Here is a 17,741-nt window from a genome sequence, read left to right on the forward strand (position 1 = left end):
CGGCTTAAATAAAAACGACTTGGCATTCAGAACAACGCATGCGTGTGGGCGACACGTCGCATCACGTTCAGAGAATGTGGGACGCGCGTGCGTGTGCGTGGGCGCGTGCGTCCGATAATTATTTGAGCAGAGTTAATGGCTCCATTAACTAACTCCCGGCATGGATCATTAGTCGTTCCTCTGCCGGAACGTCGCAGGAGAATAGATAGCCCAGCCCAGCAGATTAATTACAGGCACGGGCGGAAGAGTTACACGTTACGCCACGGGCCATCCACTCCAACTCTTGATCAAGTACCGGCCCTGTGCAACTGGAAAGAGGCCGCTAATGGATTTGAGGTTGTAGCTCACGACGGTTGAACAAAGATGACAGCATGGGGAGGCCTTCATCAAGCAGTGAATAGACCATGGATTGTTGATTAAACTCAACTATTGTTTTTATTTTCCCAGGTAAGGCTCACTGAGCTCTATAGCGCCACAAATGATCGCTCAGCCAAGTGGCTTATCAAATGGAAATTTCTAGCAGCCAGATACTCTAAACGCGTCATGTTTATTCTAAATGTGGAGGGAAAAACCGGTGGACCTGGTAAAAATCCACGCGACCACGGGGAAAGCGACACCGCAAACTCCAAATATACAGCAGCAGGCATCAGCATCAGGACCGAACCCACGACCCTCTGCATACCAAGCGAGGTAGTTAACATCTCGCCACCGATTGACGTTGCCGGAGCTGTAGAACGCACCCCTGTCGTTGAGCCAGTAGGCGATGCTGTTGTAAACGTCGTTGAGGAGGGTGACAATGATGGCGAGGAGCACCTTGGGCAGGTAGTGCACGCAGTCCGACACGCCCTCCATACTCAGCAGGTAGTCCTGCAACGCAGGCGGAAAGATCCCCAGCGTAGCCGTTAAAACGGACCCGTCAGGGCAAGTGCTGCTAAGCTAGTACCTATGGTGGCTGGCACGGCGCAGTTAGGGATGGGTGGGCAACACCACGCCCGGCCGCCTTTGTCTCCCCAGTGCTGATGTTTACTATAAGTCTATCTTGGCAAGGCCTGGAATCAGTTAACCAAATTCACATCTGTTATTTGGTCGCGAGCGAGAATGGAACTCGGGTTGTCGGGTTCGTAGTGCGGCACGCTAACCACTTGCACGTCCACTCCAGCACACAACAAAGACAAAGATTACCCATATAGCCTTAACGGAATATTGGGCCAAGTGCTGTTAGTGAGCAGCTATGAAGGCTGGCATGGCGCATAAGGGGGTGAGTGGCCAACACCACGCCCGGCTGGCCTTTGTCTGCCCAGTGGCGATGTTTACACATCGCACCAGGTACTCATTTGAGGCCGAGTCGACCTAGGCAAGGCCCAGAAGCGAATAAGATATTCGCCTGTGTTATTGGTCGCGAGCGAGGATCGAATTTGGGGTGCCGGGTTCAGAGAGCAGTCCGCTAACCACTACTCTACCATCACCCAATATTCCAGCACAACAAAGACAAAGATATACACAGAGACACAGCAGCAAACGACATCATCATCATCACCACCACCACCACCACATCGTATTTACATCGCGTCTGTCGTGCACGACATCCAGAGATGCCTAGCCGAGAGCTGGCCCTGTGGCACCATCAGCACAGGACGCAAAGCAGGCCTTGGTCTGCCGGTAGGGGGCGACGTTGCTAAGAGACTTCCCAATCAAGTAATTTGCCCTCTTATGTTTCCATTTGGCACTGATAAATTGCCCTCACCCATACCCCCTGATAACAAGAATAATTCTGTTCTTGCGTATGACAAATATGTTCAGCATATTGATGCCAATGTTGGGGTCTGCTATAGCCACGAGAGGACTTCAAGGAGATAGTTGGTGTAGTTTTGCTGTTCCCCCTCCGTTGAAGGAGAGTAGACTGCAGTGGTTTACCACGTGGTCCATGGGCAAAAACGCACTGCTGTGGCTTGTGTCTTTAATTTTCTACTCAGGAGGGAGAGGTGAGCATCATAGGCCAGGTGGTGATGTTCTGATGGGGATGATAGATCCACCACCACCACCGACGTCTTCGAGGAGGAATGTCAAAGCCAGGAGCAGGTGTGACGTTTCGGTCTGGGATGAGGCGATTATTCTGGACGTCCACGTTGTTCCACTCAGTTTGCTCGCAGCGTTCTTCTGGGTCTGGGTGAGATGCTAGGATGGTGGCAGCAGCTGCGTTGTTCTGGGTGAGATGCTAGGATGGTGTGGCAGCAGCAGCAGCAGCGTTCTTCTGGGTCTGTGTGAGATGCTAGGATGGTGGCAGCAACAGCAGCGTTCTTCTGGGTGTGTGCGAGATGCTAGGATGGTGGCAGCAGCAGCAGCGTTCTTCTGGGTCTGTGTGAGATGCTAGGACGGTGGCAGCAGCTGCGTTGTTCTGGATGAGATGCTAGGATGGTGGCAGCAGCAGCAGCGTTCTTCTGGGCCTGGGTGAGATTCTAGGATGGTGGCAGCAGCTGCAGCAGCAGCGTTCATCTGGCTCTGGGTGAGATTCTAGGATGGTGACAGCAGTAGCGGTGTGATGCCAGAAGGGGGTTGGGCGAGGTACATCATTAACGAAAATAATAACTCGGATTCACAGCACGACCAGAAGCCAGACGTGTGACACCATCTTTCAATTATCGAGATTATTTTGCCGCTATAGATTTCCACATGATAAGCCACTTTGTTGAGCTCTCATTTGTGGCCAGGTCGCTTCTGTAAAATAAGTTAATACCACAGTGGGCTTTACCTGGGAAGATAAAAAATAGTTTATTTTTATTTGTATATATTTTACGAGTGATTTGTTTACCTTTCCTATACTTTGTGTATTGTTGTGTTGTTGTAACATTGTGACCCGCCCCTACTGAACATCTGTGTAAGACATCTTTATAGCTCATGGGGTTCCTCCTCCAGGTATAAATACAGATCCTGATTCTGGTGAAATGGGCTTGGGCAGGACAACATCGTGGCCGGGGCGATGGCCGCTGTTCGAGACTCCCAACAACGGAGAGAGACGTCCCAAGCGGAGATGGAGCGATGAAATCGGCTCTCGATTTGCAAGCGGTAGGATTGAGTTATCAACAAAACGACGCGTGGTTCAAGTATCGTTTATTCTTATCTTGAAAATTAAACTTCGTGCGATTTTCACTCCTCCTCCCACCCTCCCTGCCCCCCCGCCCCCGCCCACTCCCTCCCTTTGCCCAGGTACCTGCAGCTGGAAGCAGGCGAGCATGGTGACGAAGACGAGGGCGAGGCCGGCGACGCACACGGGCACGCTCACCAAGCAGCGGAAGAGCTCGCGCTTCCAGCTCGGGTAGTAGAGCTGCTCGCGGCCCGTCACGTTGCTCACGCGCTTCTCGCCCTGCGTGGCGGGGAGAGGGGTGGGGGAGAGCGAGAGAGAGGAGGGTGAGGGGAGAGAGAGCAGGAGACTCGGGGGGGCACGTGCGTGTGTGACTTGTACGCGTGGCGAGAGATGTCATCGGTGGATGGAGGTGGATGGAGGGGCGGCAATGGTCAAGTCTCCCGTTTGAGTCTCCCCAGTGCTGCCCCCCGTGCTGCCAGAGTGCTGCCCTCCCGTGCCCTGCCCAATCAGCACTGCCCCCCCCCCCCAATACCCCTTCCCCCCCACCTGGTACTGGGGTCTCGGCTCCTCCAGCAGGTCGACGGTGGCGTCGAGCGTGCCCCAGCGGTACGCCAGTTCCGCGCCTCGCCGCTTCCAGCCGCCCAGGAACACCGAGGCCCAGACGACGTTCCACAGCGAGAAGAGCACGAAGCCCGCGTCCTGGCTGGACTGTCACGCACGCACGTGTGGGGAGCCGAGGTGAAGCGGTTAGCGCTACGGACCCGGCGAGAGGGGATCGATTTCCCGCCGACAGCCGCCGAACACCGGTGACGATTATTTTGAACTACCGGTCCTGGGCCTCCCCTAGGTCGACTCAGCCTAAAATTAGTACCTGGTGCGGTATGTAAACATTGCCACTGGAGAGACAAAGGCGGTGGGGCGTGGTGCTGGCAACCCACCCCCGTGTACCGTGCTGGCCTTCATAGGTGCTCGATAACAGCACTTTCCACAGCAGTCTGGGGGATCAATGTCTTTGTGACGTGTGATGAATAAAAGTTGCTAAACGACTTCCCAATCAAGTAATTTGCCCTCTTATGTTTCCATTTGGCGCTAAGAAATTGCCCTCATCCACACCCCCTGATAATAAGAATAATTCTGTTCTTGCGTATGACAAATATGTTCACGGGATCTTTGTGACGCGCGATGACTAAACAGCCCCCAACATTGGCACGGCTCGGTGCTCGGTGCCGCTGCGAGTCCACTTGTATAGGTCCCAGCCAGCTGGCCGCGTTGAGCCACGCTGCTCCGTGTTATCCGTGGACGAAGGCCGATGAATCGCCGGGCCAGGTGGCTCGCGGGGGTAATGCCCCGTGACATTCATCAGTGTTGTTCTTAGCCCTTGTAATGCCATTCAGCGGCCTTGGCACAACAATCTCATCTGACCCTGTCCAGGAATATATTACTATAATGGCTGAAGAGGCATTGAAGAAGCTTGGCTCTCTTTTCTGTCTCTGATGGGGTCTCTAGACAATAGACTGACTGACCGGTCTCTGATGGGGTCTCTAGACAATGGACTGACAGACCGACCTCTGATTGAGCCTCTAGACCAGCGGTCCCCAACCTTTTTGGCACCAGGGACCGGTTTCTTGGAAGACAATTTTTTCACGTTTTCAAGGAAGCTCTCCAGCGACATTTGTGTTTTACTCATTGTGGCTACTAGGGGTTAGCAGCTTGTGGGCTTACCAATACTGTGACTGAGACAAGTGTGCAGTGTGGGAAAGAGGCGCGGATGGAAGTGGTAAATAATTAAATAATGGGCGGGACACGCGCGGACTCACCGCTCACCTCCTGCTGTGCGGCCCGGTTCCTAACAGGCCACGGACCGGTACCCGTCCGCAGCCCGGGGGTTGGGGACCCCTGCTCTCGACAATAGACTGACTGACCGACCTCTGATTGAGCCTCCAGACAACGGACTGACTGACCGGCTTCTGTTGGCGTCTCTCGACAATCGCTGGAGCTAGGGCAGTGCAACCAGTGCTTCAACTCATTCCCCAGCACCTGCGTGGTGTAGCAGTAGACCCAGAGCAAGAGGCCCAAGACGGCCGGATAGACGAGTGCCGACGTGTAGTACCCCAGCCACGCGAAGTACATGGCCACCTTCACGCCAAAGTACTCGCACACCTCGTCTGCGGGACACCACGGGAGGGGCGGACGCAAACGCACGTTGGGCGACGCCACTCCTGCTGCTGATGAATGCTTCCAAATTTGAAATGCTCACCCAGGCATGTTTTGCCGAGCTGGATCAGCACGTGAATGTCCCATGGCCAAGTTACTTTTTAATAATCCACAATTTTATCCCAATTAATTCACGGAATTTTTGTTACTATTAAACTGCACAATTGTTTTGCTTAACCGGGTAAGGTCCACCGAGCTGTTTTGCTCTTTTTCAGAAGTGACCTGGCCACAATTGATAGCTCAACGAAGTGGCTTACCATCATCACGTGCAAATGTATAGCAGCCAAATACTCTCAAAGCGTGATGTTGATTCTAAATGTGGAGGGAAAAACCCGAGGACCCGGAGAAAAATCCACGCGGCCACGGGGAGAGAAACACGCAAACTCCAAATATACAGCAGCAGGCGGAAGGCAGGGTCAGCATCGAACCCACGACCTCCTGTATACCAGGCGAGGCGGTTAACATCTCGCTACCGTGGCACCCAATTTACCAATTGCACTCTGGCACACAAGCACCCATGTCTCTCAATCATACACAATATATCTTCAACGCTCAGGAACTCATCACCATCATCATCTTACTATTGCACACAAAGCCTTCATCCTCGATACAATTCGAATACGTTTAATGTGTTTTTGCCTTTGCTCACAATTTACTCCAACTGTGCTCTCTGCGTCACGGTGAATAATGTCATCGGACGTTTGACATTCACAAAACGCCCGCAGTATTAACCAGGGCGGCTGCCGTGATTGCACTGCAAAACCTGCTTGGCCATTTTAGCACCCAACCACACTCACCCACCCACCCACGCAAACAAAGACAAAGATACCCTGTATAGCCTGAACAGGCTGTTGGAGCAAGTGCTGTTAGCGAGCACCTATGAAGGCAGGCACGGCACACGAGGGGGTGGGTGGCCAACACCACGTCCGACCCCCTTTGTCTCCCCAATGGCGATGTTTACACACCGCACCAGGTACTCGTTTAAGGCTGAGTCGACCTAGGGGAAGCCCAGGACCGGTTCAAATATTCTCCACTTATTGGTCACGAGCGGGAATCGAACTCAGGTCGCCGGTTTCGTAGCGAAGTGCGTTTACCATGCGCCACCGCTTCCCCCAGACACACACCTACCCACACCCCCACAACCACACAACAACATCCACCCACACACATCCACCCATCAACACCCACCCACATCCACCCACCAACACCCACCCACCCACATCCACCCACCAACACCCACCCACCCACCAACACCCACCCACCAACACCCACCCACCAACACCCACCCACCAACACCCACCAACACCCACCCACACACACCCACCCACCCACACCGACCCACCAACACCCACCCACCAACACCCACCGACCAACACCCACCCACACACATCCACCCACCCACCCAGAGGCTGCTGGTGGAAGGACGGCCGGACCCAGCTCTTCATGAACTTCGTGAGCGTACCGCGATCGTGCAGCGGGAACACCTGGTCGATCACCTTCCTGTTCAGCAGCTCCAGCACTGCACGGGGGAAGCAAAGACGAAGATCCCCCCGTATAGCCTTTACCGACTTTTAGGGCAAGTGCTGTTAAGCGAGCACCTATGAAGGTCGGTCACGATACACGAATGGATTGGGTGGCCAGCACCACGCCCGGCCGCATTTTTTCTCCCTAGTGGCGATGTTTACACAGCGCACCAGCTCCTCATTTGAGGCCGAGTCAACCTAGGCGAGGACCAGGACCGCTTTGGATAATCGTTACTGAGGTTGGCGGTTGTCAGCAGAAATCAAAGTTGAGTCGTCGGATTCGCAAGCAGTGCGCTAACCGCTGCGCCACCGCTCACGGGGGAAACCACACGCACGAGCTGTGAGGAAACACTGTGTCATAATACATGAATATACACATAAACAAACTCAACACATTCATCGATAACACTATGGCTTTGAAAGAAAAAATATAGAACAGGTCATGTTACAGGCAATGATCCTTCTTCATGGCAAAAAAACCCTTCAATTTCCACGTGATAAACCACTTCGTTGAGCGATCATTTGTGGCCAGGTCGCGTCTGAAAACGAGCTACATAGCTCTAGTGGGCCTTACCTGGTAAAATACAGATACGCTAGCGAGCTCGTTAACAGTCACTTCTAGGCGGTATTTCTCAAGTAATTTGCGAGTATTTTTTCCCCCTCTGTTTTCCGACGATGGGAATGTGCGCGCCCACCGATGGGCTGTCCTTCCAGGAAGCAGACGTCATGCAGCCTCTCCCCAGGCCCTGCCCGCAGGTTCTGCAGCCAGGTGAAGATGATGCTCTGCCTCTCCTACGAGACACGACCACACGCATCACCACCACCACCGCCCACCACCACAACAACAACAGCAGCACCCGCCGTTCGCCACGAAGCGGCGGTGACGTCACCGCGGCGCCCATGCCAGGCCAGGTGCACTTTGAGGCCACGTGAAGTGTCCTGGGATCGCTGGCAGGAGGTCACGCACGGGACAGGCCCGGAAGGTGCCATGGGTTGACTGACTGAGATGACTGGCAGATGCACCAGCTGTGCCCCCCTACTGTGCCAACATTACCACAACAACACCACAACGCCAACGCCACAAACACTAATCGCCATAACGACACGGCCACATCATCGCCGTCGCACCACCCTGGTGGCAGGGCCATGGTGAAGTGCGGTGGAGTGTGTGGTAAGGTAGGGTGGAGTGTGGTGAAGTACTGTAGAGATTGGTGGAGTTAGGTGGAGATGGCTGGGCCCTGGGTGAGTGTGGTGGAGCTCTGAGTGAGTGTGGGTGAGTGTGGTGGTGCTATGTGGAGTGGAGCTGAGTGTGGGTGAGTGTGAGTGAGCAAGGGTGAGTGTGGTGGAGCTCTGAGTGAGTGTGGGTGAATATGGCGAAGCTGGGTGGAGCGTGGGTGAGTGTGGAGCGTAGCGGAGTGTAGGCGAGTCTGAGTGAGTGTGGTGGGGCTGGGTGGGGCTGGGTGGGGCCGGGTTGCGCATGGATGAGTGTGGGTGAGCGTGCGGTGAGCGTGCGGTGAGCGTGGGGTGAGCGTGGGGTGAGCATGGGGTGAGCATGGGGTAAGAGTGCGGTGAGCGTGGGGCGAGCGTGCCGACCTGGGACGACAGGAAGAGGGCTTCGTTGTCAACGTTCTCGAAGATGTCCTCGTCGCGCATGAAGGGCTGCATGCCGCCCCCAAACTCGGCCCTCACAGGCTTGCGGATCGACAGCAGCTCCACTCCGCACAGCAGGCTGCACGCAGGGGACACACACAGCAACGCACACACAAAGAACGTCAACAACAACAACAGCCGACGGAATTTATGACTAAGTGGCAGTGATGTCACCACGGCGCTTGTGCCAGGCTAGGTCGAAGGCTCGCAGAGAGTCAGGGACCCCGAAAAGCATGAAGAATAACCCAGAGGCCTGGCCTATTGATGGTATCGTAGGCCTTGACCAGGTCGATAAAGCAGAGATGGAGGTTCCCTATGCATCCGTTGTAGCGAACGGACAGAGAATATGGCTTCCGTGCAGGACTGCCCCGGCCTGAACCCACAATGGGGCTCCGCAAGCCTTCCCCCAGCGTGTCTGGCAAAGCAACACCACATGACACTTATATACACATACATACACACACACAGATACACATAGACAAAGATACACATGCCATCAAGTGACAAATGGAAAGACGTCGAACCAGATAACAAAAACGCAATAATAATATTTGAGTACGTTAGGTATTTGCGTCATCCTATAGCGCCGGGCTACGATGAAGGTGCCACGTTTCGCAGACGGGTACGATCTGCCGGCATCAAGTTGTCATTTGCGGTCGCTTGTCAAACTCGGAAAGCTTGGACCAAGACACCGCCATGAAACGCCCTGCTCTTTGCGAATGACGTCACGGGGGATCTTTATTTAACGTCCACCGCGAAGCCGGCGGCGCATGGTGCTTTTTAACGGTGAACACGCTCGCACGCGACCGCGGGATTCACCGGGGGGGCGGGCCACCTCCAGCGTTCAAACCGCCGCAATCAAACGGCGCGCCGCGTCACCGCCCATCGCGAAACCGGCCGACTCTCGTCCCCGACCTGGCTTGCGAGCCAAACCGGGACGCGCTTGAAATGTCGCTTGAGCGCGGATGCGTCACCGCGGCGGGTCGCCAGATGTGTGCGGACCGCGGGAATCGGCAGCGCGGTCAGTCGGCACGCCGCGCCCATGAGCCCGGCAACCCGGGTCGATTCCCCGCTCGCAACCAATAAACAGCGGCGAACGACAGCGACGGGTTGCCGAGGCCTTGAACAAGTACCTGGTGCGGTGCGTAGCAAACATCGGCAGCGGGGAGACAAAGGCGGGCGGGCGGGCCGGTGGGCGTGCCAGCCCTTCAAAGGCGCTCACAAAACAGCGCTTGCCCCAATGGTCCATTTCCAGGGCTACGCACGGCAGAGGTCGCAAACGGGTTTTGATTCCTTACCCGTACCCGTACCCGGCCGCACCAGGGTCGCAAACGGGTACCCGTACCCGGTCGGGTACGGGAACCCGATACCCGTATCCTACCCGATACCCGGCCGGGTATGGGTAGGGTACGGGTATTGGGTACCCGATTGCGACCTCTGGGATGAAGCCAGGCGCGGGTGGGTTGATTCTAGGAACTTGAATTGTGAGAAGAGACAAGACGTTGGGAAATGAGTGACAAACAGTTACTCACCAGTGACTCACGGCCTACCCGTACCCGTACCCGGCCGCACCAGGGTCGCAAACGGGTACCCGGGTATCGGGTAGGGTACGGGTATCAGGTACCCGATTGCGACCTCTGACGTACGGCGCAAGGGGGGGGTGTGTGTGTGGGGGGGGCGCCGGCGGGGCGGCACCGCTGTCCCCTCTGCGTGCGGATCCACTCACTGGCTGTAGGAGGCGGTGAGGTAGAGGCCGTAGGCGCGCGTGCACGGGTGGTGGCGCACCTGCACGACGAGCTCGGGGAGCCCCACGCGCAGCTTGTTCAGCAGCCACAGCAGCGTGGCGTCGCTCGTCTTCTCTGCCGGGAGCACGCGGGGGCCACGGCGGCCACACGCGGATTCCAGTGAGTCACGACAACGCGGCGCATCGCGCACAGGGTCGCCACACCACAGCGCAGCCACACACGTGGTCACCATGACACAGGGAAACCACGCAGCACACCACACAGGGGGTCACCACGACACAGGGAAACCACGCAGCACACCACACACGGAGTCACCACAACACAGGGAAACCACGCAGCACACCACTCAGGGTCACCACGCCACAGGGAAACCACGCAGCACACCATGCACAAGGTCACCACGATACAGGGAAACCACGCAGCACACCACACACGGGAGTCACCACGACACAGGGAAACCACGCAGCACACCACACAGGGGGTCACCACGACACAGGGAAACCACGCAGCACACCACACACAGGATCACCGAAGCACAACCACGCAGCACAACCACACAGAGGGTCACCACGCCACAGCGCAAACACACGGCGCGGGGAATGCCTTTACCCAGCAGTGGACAGAACATGGCTCACGACGATGAAGTCTGTACCTGGCAGGACCATGAGGACGTCGCAGTCGTCGGTGGGCACGGTCTTCATCCAGGAGCGCGTCTGCACCAGCGTGTGCGCCAGCTTCTTGCCAAACAGCTTGTCTGTGCAACCACAGAGACAAAGAGGATGCACCACGTGGTCTACGCAGACTGTCGGGGGGGGGGCAAGTGCTGTTTGATATCATCTAATAAATAAGGAGGGGGGAAGGGGGGGCACAGCGCACGAAGGAGGTAGCGTGGCCAGCATCGGCCTGCGGCACATTGGCAGGCCCGTGCCGCGTACACTGTGCTACACTACAGTCTGGGAATTCGAATGGTAAAGATGAGTCGAGACGCTACATCATGAGACCTCCTTTGCCAGAATTAAATTATGATAATAGGAGTTTCCCCTTTCTGGCGTTAAAACAGTTGTGTTAAGATGATAAAATACACAAACTGAAACCTTTGCAAGGAATCGTGTCTGCATTAACCACATATACTTGTAGTGAACATGCTCTGACAGAATGTGCATTGTCTTTGGAACTGACACCTGTTTTATTTCCAGAAAGGGGAAACCCCTATTATCATAATTGAATACTGGCAAAGGAGGTCCCATGATGCAGCTGCTCACCCCGAGCTCTCAATGTCCTGATAGTGGCATTGTCTTTGTGTTGTTCGCCTTTTGGCATCCTCTGGTCTAACGCTGTTTGAGACTCGGCTCTAAATAAAGCTGTCTCTGGTGTGGACCAATCAGTTTCAAAGACAATGCTTTATATACTACCAGAGCATGATTTTTTGTTTGCATGTTTACCACAAGTATATGTGGTTAATGCAGACATGATACCTTGCAAAAGGTTTCAGTTTGGTGTTTTAACATCTTAACACAACTGTTTCATTGCCGGAAAGGGGACAACCATATTATCACGAGTCGAGATGTCAGGTGCCGAGGCCATTCAAACGCCCAACACGTGGAAATCCTCATCCTTTGCACCACGCCTGGCCACTGTACACCCCCAGTGGCGAGGTTTACACAACATCACCAGGTCCTCATTTAAGGCCGAGTCGACCCAGGAGAGGGCCCAGGTCCGGTTGGCAAATCACTCGCCACCGACGTTGGCCGTGGCCGGGAATCAAAGTCACAGCGCGTGCTGTTTGGAGCGCGGTGCAGCGCTAACCGCCGTGCCCGCCACTCCAGCCACCACGGTAGGAGCCGCCGTCCATCACTGGCCACGGAGACACCGAAGCCCGTGCCATCCACGGTACGCCACCGCAGCAGCGCGGGGAGGTAGTCTGAGATGCCACGGCTGACCGCAAAAAGCCGAATAAGGGCGGACATTGCAGGCGTTTTGTTCCGTTCTGTGTGTTCTTCCCACCGTGTCATCTTGAACGTGCTCACGGTGTCACGAGCATCCATTCAGATCACTGGTAGGGCAGTGCACACCATCGTGTGCAGAGCTGCGTTCTTCACTGATTTTCAGAGGCGGGGGGGGGGGGGTCACTTTTCTCTGATGAGACATCGTCAGTGTGTGGGCCTGCCACTGCGTTTGAAACCATTGCTGGGTTTGACAGCAGCACGATGACGATGATGATGATGGGGGGCGACTTCACTCTGTGTGGATTGTCAGGGGGCCGCACTTCAGGGGGCACACTGAAGGCCACCAGGGCCGCCAGTGGCTGGCCTGTGGAAGTGGATATCACAGAGCTACCTCTGAGATGCTTTAACTGTGACCGCTGGTGTACGGAGTTAAGGGCAGCACGACTCTGCCAGCCCGCACTGCGACTGACAGCATTGCCTGCCAAACCAATAATCTAATTTCCCAGAGTACGAATTTAGTCGGATAAAGCGAAGGGCTCACTTGAATGCGGTGTCATTCGCGCAGACATTGGCGATCGTGCCGAGACCGTCAATTCGCCGAACCTGAGAACGCGGTCAAAGCACGGGCGGCTCAAATTCAACACGGCGTCTCAACGGTGCCGACTCGGCGCTCCGACCTTCCGAGCCACCCGACCGTCAATGACCGACGACGAATACGACCTAAGGCATGTCGAGCTTGCGTTGTGCCACACACAGCCAACCGTGCTCGTCGGAGGTGCGCGGAAAGGACAAAAGAAAAGAAACGCAAGAATAATCTTGGGGCCACGTGGGCACGAGTGCCCTACAACAACGTAACTCGCGCAGTTCCGTTTGCACGGTGCAGAGATGCATTGGCCGTGCTAAGACGACACTCACTCCCATTCCGAAAAGTACATTTCTGGCAAGGCCTTCATGATCGGCGATGACAATCACAACGACGACGATGATGATGACGCTGGCTAAACAGAACGGGCGTTGCGAATCCAGGAATTCACGTAACACACACACACGCGCGTGGCCACGCTTAACCAGGCGTCCCTTGCAAGACGGACGGTCAGTGTGGGTAGAATAGCAGACCAAGTGCCCTCTAGAGCAGTGTCCTTCACTCATTTTCAAGAGGGGTGGGGGTCACTTTCTCCAATGAGACATCGTCAGTGTGGGGCCGCCACGCGTTTGAAACCATTGCTGGGTTTGATAACAGCACGACGACAACGACGATGATGATGGTGGGGGGCGACTTCACTCTGTGTGGACTGTCTGGCGCCGCACGTCAGGAGGCACTCTAAAGGCCACCAGGGGCCGCCAGACCTGGCAACGAAGAGCCCCGCTCGAGAGGGAATCTCGAGAGCTCCCTCTCGAAGAGAGACTGCTCAACCGTCACGAGCGAGCGGCGGCGCGAGCGAGAAAGCAATTGCAGGGTTGCCCTTCTGCCTCTTGCACGGCCACACACACACACGCTCCTGCTCCTGCTGCTGCTCCTGCTGCTGCTCCTGCTGCTGTGCCACCACATTCATAATTCACGTGCTCTTTTACGCAGTTCCAATTAGTGCCCCGTGCTCACGGGCCAACTGTGAGGGTCCCCCCCCCCCCCACCCCTGTGAAGATGCCAGCACGCAGCCTCTACGATGAAGACAAAGATCCCCCGTGTAGCCTGAGCAGGCTGAGTGCTGTTATGCGAGTGGCACCTATGAAGGACAGCAATGGCGCACGAGGGGTGAGTGGTAAAAACCACGCCCGGCCGCCTTTGTCTCCCCAGCGGTGATATTTCCGCACTGCTACCAGGTACTCGTTTGATGCCGAGTCGACCAGAGGGGAGGCTCATGACCCTGTTTCAGATAATCGTCACTGGTTTTTGGTAGCCGTGAGCGTGTTCGATTCCCGCTAACAGTCAACACCGGTGACAATTATCTGAACCGGTCCTGGGCCTCCCCTAGGTCGACTCAGCCTCAAATGAGTAGCTTGTGCGGTGTGTAAACATCGCCACTGAGGAGACAAAGGATGGCCGGGCGTGGTTTTGGCCACTCACCCCCCCCCCCCCCGTGTGCTGTTCCTGGCCATCATAGGTGCTCGCTCAAAGCACTTGCCCCAACAGTCTGTTAAGGCTATACTGGGGGATATATTTCTTTGTCTTTGTGCGATCCGTAAAGCCTGAGATGGATGGCAAACCCTGCGTAATTGAAACCGGAGACTAATCCTGAGAGGTTTGAGATTAGCGGAATAAGCCATCACACGCCGTTGTGTAATTAAGCCAGAACAAGCTGTGGGGGGGGGGGGGGAACAACGGGGGGGCGAGTGGGGGGCGAGCGGCGGGCAAGGGGGGGCAAGGGGGGGCGAGGGGGGGGCGAGATGGGGGGAAGAGGGGGGGGGGCGATGGAGGGGCGAGCTCAGCTGAGAATTCCAACAGCCAATCCGGCGAAGCGAAGAGAGTCGCCAGTGGAGTGCCTCAAGTTGTCTGCAAATCCAAAGCTTTATTTAGACTGGAGGAATCCGATGAGCTATGAAGCTCTTTTTCACAGATGACAGCGGTTTCATCCGTGGAGGGGATCGCAACGCACCCAGGTGAGAATGACAGCGAGCCTTCAATCAAACGATCGTGTATGTTTAAAGATTAGGATGTGTGTACTTGCGCGTGCTGAACTTCTTTCGCACCGTACGTAGCCAACCGTGCTAATAGGAGGTCCATTAATTGGGTCCTTAAATACCCGCTCTCCCACCCCGGCATCTCAAAGCGCCTTGCACCACAACTCAATACCGTAATGTCGAAGGCCCAGCCGTAGTTAACTAATATTTTTAGCCTAGGGGACCCCCTCCCACCACACACGACAGCTGCCCCTGTGCAGCACGAGGTGACGGAGACACCGGGTCATCAAGCGAGCATTCGTCTGTCGGGAGGGGACGACGACGTTGCTATTCGTCATTAAAAATTAAATACCGTAAATGTTGAGCCATTTTTGTTATTTAATTTTTATTCGAGAAATGTTAACCTATAATGCCGGCACACGCGGGTTCGGTGACGGGATGGACTTGGATGCCGATACTGACAAAGAAAATACTCCGGGTTAAGTGTTGAAGTGTTGCGGTGTTACCCAGGACCGGTTGAGATATCAATAACCCCTGATGTGTAGCCGTGGCCAGGAATGAAACTCAAGGAAATGGCACGGTGCGCTCACCACTCCGCCACCGCTCCACCCCAGACACTGGACGCAGCTACAGGCATCACGAGGCATTCGACCATACTTCACCACGCTGGTCAGTGCGGGTTAGCGAAAGCGGCAGACGCGCAGGGAGCGGTTCCAGGTATCAATGGACGCGGACGTGCTAGTCGTAGCCGGGACGAGAACTCGGCTCCGCCGTGTTCACGGGCGGCGGCTTTAACTGCTGCACCGCCGCTCCCACCCAGCGACCTCCCGATGGAAAAATCCGTCACCTTTGCTTTGGACCTCAAATTGGTTTCTAAAAGCCTCTGGGTGGCGGTTTATCCCTTTCTCCTTTCTCGGCAGACAGACGCATGGGGGAAGCGCTACCCCACACGAATCAAAGTGGCGTCGTCTTGCGGCCGCAGGAAAGGACGAGTGGGTTGCGGTCGTGGGGCTTGATCTCGCGCGTGTCTGCATGCGCGTGTCTCTCTCCGCCGGTTGAAAGCGTCTCTGCGGTTCTCTCTCTCTAAAGCACCCGTATCACTCTCTAAACTAAAGCACTCGTATGCTTTAGTTTATTCCCCCAGCACGTGCGTAAACATCGCGCTGTGCGGGGTTGGGCATCCGATCGATGCTGCGGTTCAATGACCGAGCACACCAGGATGTGCGTCGCTGATGCGACGTTGACAACCGCAGCTCTCTGCCCCCCTTGTTCAAGTCGAGATTTGGGGACCCACTTTCTACCGTACGGCTAAAGAGGTTTTTAGTTCAATGTTTCGATTCCATCGCATGTCAATGCTTCACGTCCCCCGTGCAGCGTCCGGAGAAGCGGTTGCAGTGCGACGCTAGAAAAAAAAAATTGTATCGTATTGTAAGATTTTGGGGCAAAAAATAGTCTACAAATAGAACAGACTTCACTTTTGAGCGCTGTTTTATAATTAAAGTCGAAACTGGATATAAGCAAACCCTACAAGCACAGTTCTGAATATAAGCAACACATCCTCACATATTCGAGAACGCAAACTTCGCTATGCATTGCCGGGAAGCATTATGGGTAAAGTCAAATATAAACACAACTCCCATTCTGTGTGTCCCACGTATGAATAAAAGTATGTTTTAACCCACCAGCCGAATGGCTTTCCAGACCAATGTTATCCCTCAGCAGTTGTTTGAGCGAACAAACTCTGGACTGGTTTCAGATGGATGGGTCTCATCAGCAGTCAGACTTGTCCGACAAACGGTGCGGGATTCAGCAGATGTCATTGGCAAGCGCACTCCAAATAAACGATGGAACCCCGTTTTATGGGGAGGCACAGAACGGAGTTATGTTCATTATTATTCCACAAGCGATGATCCCACTTGTTTACTCAGTAAACGCTCACCGAGTCTCAGGACTCGTTGTCAGATCCGGCCAAGCTTTGCAATCCGGGGGCGATGCTGCTGCTGCTGCGTAATCCCCATTGAGTAAGTTTTTTTCAGCATTGGGATGTTTTGGCCAATACCGGTTATAGATTGTGCTGGTGGGGGGGGGGGTTAACTATGGAAGGAAACCGGAGAACCCGGAAGAAACCAACAGGGCGAGAACAAACAGACTCCACACAGAAAGGCACCCAAGTCTGGACTCGAACCCAGGTCCTTCTTAAAAACTATAAAAACATTTTTTATTTTTCCAGGTGATGCCCACTGAGCTATTTAGATTCTTTTTCAGAAGCGACCTGGCCACAAATGATAGCTCAACAAAGTGGCTTATCACGTGGACATTTATAGCAGCCAAATACTCTAGGCGTGACGTTCATTCTCAATGCGGAGGGAAAAACTGGAGGACCCGGAGAAAAATCCACGCGACCACGGGGAGAGAAACACCACAAACTCCAAATATACAGCAGCAGGTGTCAAGGGTCGGGGATCGAACCCACGACTTGCTGCATACCAGGCGAGGTAGTTAACATCTCCTAGCCCCTTCTTGCTCTGAGGCACGGGCGTTGACCACGGTGCCACCACCCTGCCTCCATCATCTTTCATTGCATCAAACTGTAGATCAGCTGCGCATTGCTCCTCAGGGGTGTGCTTATATGCAGACTCTACTGTTGTAGTTGTAATATTCGCATGTAAAGCCCTTTCATCAATCCACTGCTGGATGAGGAGCTCAACACAACCGTGCAGACTTGCGAGGGTATATTCGACCACACTTCTTCACATTTTAAAACAAGTTCTTTAAAGCATATTTAGCCCGCTCAGGATCATGGGTAAAACACCTATAGCATTGCACGGGTCCATCAACGGCCGTGCGTGTGTGTGCGTGTGTGTACGTGTGTGTGCGTACGTGTGTGCGTGTGTGTGCGTGTGTGTGGGAGCTGCAGTCTAGCGGTTAGTTCGCTGCGCTACGAACCTGGCCACCTGGGTTC

General features: G+C 54.9%; 1 protein-coding gene across 1 annotated transcript in view; it reads right to left on the reverse strand.

Moving 5' to 3' along the window:
• ANO8 (anoctamin 8) overlaps window positions 1–17,741 on the reverse strand; it is a 48,715-nt gene that overhangs the window by 12,008 nt on the left and 18,966 nt on the right. Inside the window, exons 2-10 of the mRNA XM_061570725.1 lie at window positions 10,867–10,968; window positions 10,196–10,328; window positions 8,413–8,548; window positions 7,515–7,611; window positions 6,699–6,815; window positions 5,120–5,247; window positions 3,629–3,790; window positions 3,209–3,361; window positions 741–867 (exon numbers count right to left, since the gene is read on the reverse strand). Of these exons, the coding sequence (XP_061426709.1) occupies window positions 741–867; window positions 3,209–3,361; window positions 3,629–3,790; window positions 5,120–5,247; window positions 6,699–6,815; window positions 7,515–7,611; window positions 8,413–8,548; window positions 10,196–10,328; window positions 10,867–10,968 (1,155 nt within the window). The remainder of the gene's footprint in view (window positions 1–740; window positions 868–3,208; window positions 3,362–3,628; window positions 3,791–5,119; window positions 5,248–6,698; window positions 6,816–7,514; window positions 7,612–8,412; window positions 8,549–10,195; window positions 10,329–10,866; window positions 10,969–17,741) is intronic.

Source organism: Lethenteron reissneri, chromosome 46 (assembly GCF_015708825.2).
Source record: "Lethenteron reissneri isolate LAM-NWPU_2019-01 chromosome 46, ASM1570882v1, whole genome shotgun sequence".
NCBI lineage: Eukaryota > Metazoa > Chordata > Hyperoartia > Petromyzontiformes > Petromyzontidae > Lethenteron > Lethenteron reissneri.